Source organism: Anneissia japonica, unplaced genomic scaffold, assembly GCF_011630105.1.
Source record: "Anneissia japonica isolate Jap-2015-1 unplaced genomic scaffold, ASM1163010v1 scaffold287983_len44007_cov121, whole genome shotgun sequence".
NCBI lineage: Eukaryota > Metazoa > Echinodermata > Crinoidea > Comatulida > Comatulidae > Anneissia > Anneissia japonica.
The window spans coordinates 34,648-43,980 of NW_022733828.1; the positions used below are offsets into that span (position 1 = coordinate 34,648).

The window sequence follows — 9,333 nt, forward strand, 5'->3', positions numbered from 1 at the left end:
AGCGTTCAGCTACCCCTCTGAACCCCATCTTATCGGACGGAGACACCTCTTCCCAAACCTAGCCTCCGCAGGCACTTGGAGGCACTTTACACATATACCTAATAGCCCCCCCCCCTCCTAACCAAAACTTCTGGATCCGCCCCTGGAGGAACTATTTGTTAAAAAAATCCCATCAACTGCAAAATGTCTGTAATGTTTGTACTAGGATATGTAAATATTTTAAACAGTGTATCTACGTTACTTTTTTATTTTGAAATTGTTGACCGGTAACTGAAAGGAAATTTACCGCACGGGCGCATCGAAGTAAAACCGTAATATTTGTAGTGTCCCTAGTAAAAACTTGAAGAATGGAGTAAGTTAAATGTAATTAGTTAAAACATTTAAGTAATTGACCAGCTGATTATATCAAATTTCCAATTTATTTCTTCTGCGCACTTGACAATTATACTAACGATAAGTAGTGGACACAATTTAGAGTGTAAACTGTCCATATTATTGTAAGTATGACAACCTTGATATCTAGGTGTATTAATAAAAAAATTTGCCTCTTTTTTATTTATTATTTTTATTGTAATACCATGGTATTAAATACGAACGTATTTCTTTAGACTAAATACCTGGCCTAAGCCTATATTTTTTAAACAGAGAATAAGCCATCTAACATTAACAAAACATTGTAATAAATTATTTTTTTTTTTAGTTAATGCATTTTGATTACGATTAATATCAGGATTAACGTTTTCAGTTTCCTTTGAGTTCCGAATCAGCATTTTGTCGCGCTGTTTTCAGTTCCTTTCAATTCCGTAAAAAGTCGAACATGGGCAACTGAAAGGAACTAAACTCAACTCAACTCAACTTGACACATGTCGACAAATATGCGCGACTGTCAGTTCCGTTCAGTTGCGTTTGGTTCCTGTTAGTTTAGCGGAGCGTTCATGTCGACGAGTTGAGTTGAGTTCCGTGTGGACATGAGCCTGTCTTTAGTCAAAACTACTGCCCAACCACTTCTTAGCTAATTTTATTATGCACTTCGTCGTTAAAACCAACACTCAAGCTTCCGGCCTCTACAACATCTTCTGGTACAGAAAAAAAAACCACTTATTTTCACTAGTGCTCATCAATCACTCTCATTTGTTGCGATTAATAATAGGATCGTTTATTTTGCCGGTTTGTGTCAATTATAATTATAATTTATGCGCATAATAGTACATTATTTTATGTATTGCACTGCTGTATTTTAGATAGAGTATGTACGCTATTTTATTTTAGTCTTTGACTGAATCTACTTAAATGGAACTTTATAAGTATCAACGACTCTTGGAATTTTAATAATGATTTTGTATGCCTACACTTGTAGTTACTTTATATTTGTTTTTTTTTAAAGAATCAACACTATAATAATGTATATTTTTCATAAAACGCTATTGATTAGATTGATATTTTGGACTGAGAAGACATCACCGACAAAACTTGTGAGCTGCAATCTGGGTTATACAAATAGAAAAGATCTTATAAACACAAACCTGCTGAATCCATCAGGGATCGCTCTTGATCACGACCAAAGAAGGTAGTACTGTGTATTATTACAATTCAAAATATAAAATACATTTTATGATAATAACAATGATATCTTGAAATACTTCACTTGGATCAAAAGGCATTATGATTACAATCTTAAAATCAGCGCTGGTTCGAGCCACAGCTCGATTGGTAGTATCAAGTCTTCTCGCATAAGGACTTCTGTGAAGTCGGATGTCAGTTGTACAAATCTTCTCGTGTTTACTCTAAGCCCGGCACATACTCTACACCAAAGGTTTTAGAGGAGAGGCCCACACGATTTAATGAGGAACGCAGTGCGAGGATGCATGCGCAGAGGATCGTTTTTAATGGAAATTTGCTCAGACTACCACCGACTATCAACAGTTACAGAACCATTGTCAGAGGAGTAAAAATTTCCATATTCCCTGATTCCTATTGCTAATACCTTTTAAAATTGCTTACATTTGAAACATTTTAATTCTCTAATTTTTTTGTGTGTGTGAGAAAGTAAGCACCTGTTTTTAGGTTGATTTTCAGAGAAAAACGTAGCGTACTCTTTCCTTTGCTTTTTTTCATAAAGGATTTATATTGTTGGTGAAGATAGTACACTTATATATACTATTGACTATGATGGTATCGAGAATGTTGACGTTATTGGCTCAAGTATCAGTCCTGCTAAAGACATCACTCTTTATCAGGTAAATTATTGAGACTTTGTTGATTATTATTATTTTTTATTCTTTCTTTCTGCTATTTTCAACTTATGAAAGCGACAGAGTGTACAGGTTCAAACAAGTATTCCATATATTTACTTTTGTCATATTTTGGTATCATTACAAATGCGATATGTACATTTTATGTAATTATAATGATAATAATAAAAACAATAGTAGTAGTAATGACAATAATGATAATAATAGTGAAAATGATAATAATGATAATAATGATGATGATTATGATACTTGATAGGTTAATTCTTTTGCACATTCTTTCTGACGATATACTAGGATAACAATGATCATCATGAAGATGACGATGATGATGGTAATGATGAAAACAATGATGATAATGAAGATAGTGGTGGTATTGATAATGAAAACGTTGATATAGACGGCGATAAAAATAATGATAATGATAATAATAATTAGAATTGTTTGCACATGCCTCTTTCTAGGACTTCATAATATTAGCTGGATCGTACGGGCGACAGTCGGGATTTATTGAAGCAATACACATGGTCTCTGGTAGTCATGAAGGTCGTATAATTGTGAATACTACAGTCTATGCCATTGAAACCTTTGATGAATCAGCTCAACCTATAGCTACACGTATGTTGGTATTTGTATCACATAAAATGTTTACAATTCAAAGAGATTCCCCTTAACACAATTCGTTAGAGAGAAAAAAAATAATATGCAGTATCTAATTTATTCACACTAGAAATTAAAAGGCAAAATAAATGGATTCACAGTACTAGACTCTAAAATCCATTAACTAACCCTTAGAAACCCCTTAATAATATTATAGTGCCGCCGACCCAAGCCTATTTACGCTCCAATCGAGGACATCACCCTCTCCGTCGGGGACATCGGACCCTGTTTGGCAAATCCTGGTGCCACTATGACACATGTTTGTCTTTCTTCACAACAACGGATATTGTTAGCAACAATATTTAGCATTATTTTATCCTGATATATATATTCTCAACTCACCCCAACCATCTTGGGGCTGAGGTGGTGTGGACTCTTACGCACCCCTACCGTCAAATCCTGCATCCGCCCCAGTGTGGCTCTTTTAGTTTATATATATTATAGTCAAAATGCGATGGGCATTCAACAAAGGGTCCAGTGAGAACAATGGTGTTTGATGAGTACTTTAAACGCAATTACTATACGCAGGATTAGAGCCTTCATTCTACATAATAATAATTGTCAATTTATATAGCGCATAATGTACAATACCTCTGTGCACTTTACAGCAGGAAGTGGGATAAATTATTTAAAGTTTCACCAAAAAACAAAATAATGGATAACAATAACATAAAGTCTGTTTTATGTTCATGTTTCTAAAGCAAAAACATAAACAAGGTGATTTATTTATTTTATGCAACGTGTTTATTTTGTTTTATACAGTGGCGGCACCAGCATATAAATCAGGGCGTGGGGGTGGGGGGAGTAAGGGGAAAGCAGTGGCATAACAGGCGGGGGGAGCAGGGCGAAGACTGCCTCCACCCCACTGACGGATTTTACCGGACTGACTGACCGGGCTGAGTAAGAAGAGGAAGAAAGAGAGAGTAAGAGGGAGGGAAAGAGAAATAAGGGGAAAAGAAAAAGAAAACTGAGAGAGAAGAGAAAGACAAGAATAAAAAGGAAGATATCATATGATCAGACACGGTTAACCCTGCATCCTCTTCTCTATGTCCACAGAGTTAGAACGAAATAGTTTTGAGTAATACATATCTGATGTAAATGATACACAATCTGCAGGAAGTTTCAATGTGAATGCTATAAAAAGTTCAACGGGTTTACAATCGAGAGACCAATTACAATACTCCACCACAAAGAGCTAGGTAAAACGATAATAGGAACCCTCGGCCTTGTATTGACGACGACGTCATCAAAAACCCCGAAAATATGTAAAACAAACGGCCCTTTTTAGTGCCACCATAAGTAAAAAGAGATTGTTAGTTTCTGTCTGCTTATTATTTCAAAGCTATAACAAACAAACCATATACAAAGTATACGCATTAAACAGCAACAATGATTGAGTCTAATACTGGGCTGTTGTATCTAAAACCACCATGTGAACTGCGCAAGATGAACAACTAGCAACGGTACTCAAAATAATTTCTTTCCTCCTTAGCTTCGTGTGGAAAAAGTGTTTAATCGAATTTCCTATACGAAGTTTACTAAGCTTGGCAGGCATAATTTCGTACACGAACGCTAATTGGTTGGCTCGCCCAGTGCTGTGCACTTGTTTGTGTTTTTGTTTTCGTCTGGTTTAGTGCAGTGCACATGGGTTTAGTTTGTCTCAACAGGAACAGACACCATCATAGCTTTGTTGTTTAACACCCATGAAGGGCAATTCCGAAGTTAAACTTTCGTCGTATAGGTAATCTTACGATATTTTCATGTTCTTTAGTTAAATAAAAGATAAAAATATTGAACTAATACACTAGACATATGATTTCATTTGAACAATTTATTATGACATTGTCCAGTGATAAATGAAAACACTAAATACATGGTTTTATTTGTAGGCCCAAACCTACAGTACAGTTGTAGGTCTAGCCTACATCATTCGTTTATAACGTACGTTTATTCAGGGTTATGTACGTATTAGGTCAAACGTCACCACAAATTTAACCCAACCTCAATTTTACGAATCCCCCGATTTACATACGCCCTGTGATCCCGTGCCGTACATAAAATCGAGGTTCTATTTTAGTTTCAAACACACGTTTGTAGACCTAATGTCATACATTCCGTTCAGATATATCGTTTTGTTTCTATACTTCTGGGTGGGTGGAGGGGGAAGGTATCACACCGGGTCGTAATTTACTAGACGGAAAAATTATTACCTCCCCCGCTCTATAAACGCCTACTGTATGGGCATAATTTATGAAGTCCTAGTTTCACAGCATCGAGCGAGGTTTCTTAGCTTACATTGGAATTTTGATATAAATTTAATTGAAAAATAGGCATATTTAGTATTTTTGTTTTCTCTTTCTGGCAAAGCCACCTTTATTCTCATTATTGCACCATAAAAATGTACATAAAATAAATATAAGAACATAATAAATTAATCTTGTTTTCCTACATATTTTCATTTTCATCTTATTTTTTACAAATAATTTATTTTCATTTAACACTTTTTAGTTTTTTCTTTGTTTTCCCCAATTCTGATCATTACATTTCCTTTAGATTAGACCTTAATTTTAGTTCAACAATGAACATCCTGTTTGATTTAACATTTTTCTGCTTTTTAGTGTGTAAATAAATCATAAAATTTGCTTAAATATCAATTACATAATAAATTAATCTCAGTTCTACACCTTTTCATTTCCATCTTAATTTTATACAAATAATTTACTGTCATCTAACAATTTTAGGTAGTTTTTTTTTTCAATTCACATCATTACATTTTCTTTAATTTAGACTATAGTTTGCACCTTAATTTTAGCTCAGCAATAAACATCCTGTTTAAATTATCATTTTTTATTTTTCCTTCTGCTTTTCACCATGATTTGTAAATTACATAACAAGTAATGTAATTAATTCATTGCTTTTTACATTCTTAACTCCAAATATAATATCAATATACGAAAGCATTTTTTACATTCTGTTTTTCTAGTTTGTTAATTATGTTAACTACACAATCCCAATAACCTTTAAGTCTTTGACACTCATAAAACATATGCTTTTCATTTTCCTCTTTTTTATATAAATACCAATTAGGGTCTTGTTTTATGTTCCATACAACCAACCTCTTATTATTTGGTAAGATTCTATGTAATAACTGAAAATTAATCTCTACTAGTCTTGTTTCTTTTATTCTGAAGACCTTATTACTCCATATTAAATCCCAGTCAAAATGTTTACCTTGAAAGATATTCTCCTATTGCTTCTGGGAAGTTGGTTCACAAATATTTCTTGTATTTGTTTAGTATAATATGTTTTTGAATTAACCTTTAACAACTCATTGTTTTCGTTTATAATTGAAGGCTTTTTGTTTATCTTACTAATATATTTGCTTTATCCATGGTTTTGGTATTGCATGTAAAACCTGTTTTACCTGTATAATCCAGTTTCTTTGATTTATAAGAGCTGCTTTAACATAGTTGGTGATTTTAATCTATTACCTTCACATATATCACCCACACCAATTATATTGGAATTAATCCACTCACTAAAAAACAAAGGTTTGTTCTTAAATCTAATGACATCATTTCCCATAGCAGTTGTTTCTTTATTTCATTAACATCTAAATTTCCAAGTTGTGAAATTTTCGTTTTATTTTCTAGTACAATTGATTTAAGCACATCAACATAAAATTTTGGAGTATTTTTTAAATGTATATTATCATTTATTTGCAGACAACTAATATATATAAGGACTTTCAGGGGTGCAAATTTCCGCATATAATATTTTGGAATATCTTTCCATAACCCATCTTCGCCACATAACAACCTTTTTATCCATTGAAATTTGAGTGCAAGACATTGAGTGTAGAAATCAGGTGCATTCAACCCACCATCATTTATATTTCCAATTAGCGTTTTACGTTTAACCTTTTCTGTGGAGTTATTCCAAATGAATTTATACACATTTCCATTATTGATTTTAAAAACTTTTTCTGGAACATCTATCACACTTGCATTATATACCAAATTACTTAGACCTAATGATTTTGCAATGATTATTTTGCCTAATAAAGTGATATTTCTCTTTTTCCATCTATTGAGCAAGGTTTTTAATTTATTTTTTTTTCTGTCCAATTCATGTGTTAACATAAGTTTGTGTCATGTCCTAATATTTTTAGAACCGTTCTTCCATTTAAGATCGTGCGCTTGTTCAGGACACCAATCTTTCCATGGTCCTATCCATATTCCATTATTTTTTTCTTTATTCAATTTTATTCCACTAACATTTGAGAATGTTTCAATTATCTGAATTGCTTTAACAATACTATCATTGTTTTTTAAAAACAGAGAAGTATCATCCGCTAGTTGACATATTTTAGCTTTTCTGTTTTTAAACCCCGGCCTATTGAGGCCTATTTAGTATTGTATTTGCAGGCTGACTGCAAATGTGTGCTTATCACTTCAATGTATCAAAGCAATCACCTGCTTCAATTTTGCATCGATTCAAATGCATGCTCATATGCTATAGGGTGGAGCAAGTCTTCCAAGATAAGGATTATAAACCGTAGACCCAGTGAACACTATTAGCTAAAAATAAAAATCTGAATTGATAGTATTTATCTTTATGTAATACTGCACATTAATAATTTAAAATTGTTAAAAATAGTCGCTTATACACGGCTACGCCCAATGTCTGTTGTAAAAATTGTTACTCGAACACTAGATGGAAATCACAGTGAAAGAGAGATGGCACTACATTTAGTGCAGCTCAAAGAGTTTGAGTTTCAAATATCCTTTTCGATCAAAAATCACTTCAATGTCGTTATATCAACGAAAAGGGGTGGGGCTAGACTGGGTTCCAGTCCCTAAACTTTGTCTTAATTAGTGAATAATGCTTAAGAATAAATCGATTTGGCACCAATGGCGTTCCATATTACTTATTTGCATGGCGTTCCATAATACATTTATTTTTGGGATTAGGTTTATTGGATTTCTAATTCGCATCAAAATGTTTCTCTACATAAACTGACGCTGGTGACGCTTTCCGAAATGTGCTAAAATACTACGAAATAATAATATAGAGACTTTTGGCAAGTCTAGGGGTGGGGAATGTCATATAGCATCTGTGCATAAACATGAATGTAGCCTTGTTCCGACGGTGTAAGTTACACCGGTGATATCGTAGTTCGAACAAGCGCTTGTTATGAGGCTGACGCCGACCGTATGAACGGGATCACCTGATAGAAAACAGCGCTTCAACCCGCAAACTAACACCGAAAATGACCGGGTTTGCAAGGCTCTCATCCGACAGGACTTTCTGTTAATTGACTTGCCACATGTTGATTGCAATAACACCTGTAGCTTGACCACAGTCTCGTTTTCGAGGCAATTCTACTAGGCCTAGTTGGTTCATATCAACCAAAGCATCTTTAAGATTACCTTTTTGAGTTGTTTTTAACTTCATAATTGTCAAAAGTAATCTAAATAATTACGGGACAAATTTATATTATTACCGTCCGTTGTAAACATTTTTATGTCTTTTTTGTGGGAAATCCGCAAAATACCGCGTTCTCTGTGTCGAATGATATGGTGGTGAACGCCGGTGACATACTGCATAGTACATGATTTTGAAATTACAGCTAATACATTAGTCTTATCTTTAGCCACTGCAATTCACACATTCTAGCAAGAAGAACCAATTGGAAGAACAACGAACAAAACGTTCGTACTCGCATAATACATTTAAAGGCTCGGGTTATAAATGCTGCCGAGAATATCCTAAATGTTTTACCTATTAAAATAGGTAGGCTTATGGTATTTGAGAAAAATAAAAACTGTTCGCTTTTCGGAATGCTCTACCAAGTGAAGATGCACAATTCAAAGCAGGCCTAGCCTAATGTAATTTCTGGTTTGTCGTCTTCGTTTTATTAAAACATCATCTTCAACTTTTTTATATCGGTGTATAATCGCTATAACTATCCGCTAAAACTCTCTGATAGACATACGATAAAATTTGATGCGACCTTGACTGGATTTCTCATTATCTTGCATCGGATAGGAGTGATCGTGAGAACATGGCTTGTAGCTACCAAATTATGTTTTTGCCACAACAGTTTTTGTAATGAAAATGGTGTTTATATAATTCTTGCTGACCGTTTTTGCAGTCTTTTGACAATATATTTTTCTCATGTGTTTCCCAAAACCGGTTTGATTGTGCTAATATAAGGTCATTTTCGTTGAGATATTTAATTATTTGATCTTGGACTTCCTTTTCAACAATGTTGCTATGTGGCATACCACTGAGATTGATCTGTAGTTGTTAGAGCTTTACCTTTGTATATGGGGTTAGTCATTGAGACTTTCCAATTGTTTAGAACCATACCATTCATTAATAATTTAGTTATAATGGAACATAGAGATATCGCGATATA

The 9,333-nt window shown here is 33.9% G+C and overlaps 1 protein-coding gene across 1 annotated transcript in view; it reads left to right on the forward strand.

The window, feature by feature from the left end:
* LOC117116229 (low-density lipoprotein receptor-related protein 4-like) overlaps positions 1-2,867 on the forward strand; it is a gene marked incomplete at its 3' end in the record, with an annotated part of 25,988 nt that extends 23,121 nt beyond the window's left edge. Inside the window, exons 9-11 of the mRNA XM_033260211.1 lie at positions 1,433-1,567; positions 2,120-2,237; positions 2,714-2,867. Of these exons, the coding sequence (XP_033116102.1) occupies positions 1,433-1,567; positions 2,120-2,237; positions 2,714-2,867 (407 nt within the window). The remainder of the gene's footprint in view (positions 1-1,432; positions 1,568-2,119; positions 2,238-2,713) is intronic.
* Between the last annotated feature and the right edge of the window lie 6,466 nt (positions 2,868-9,333).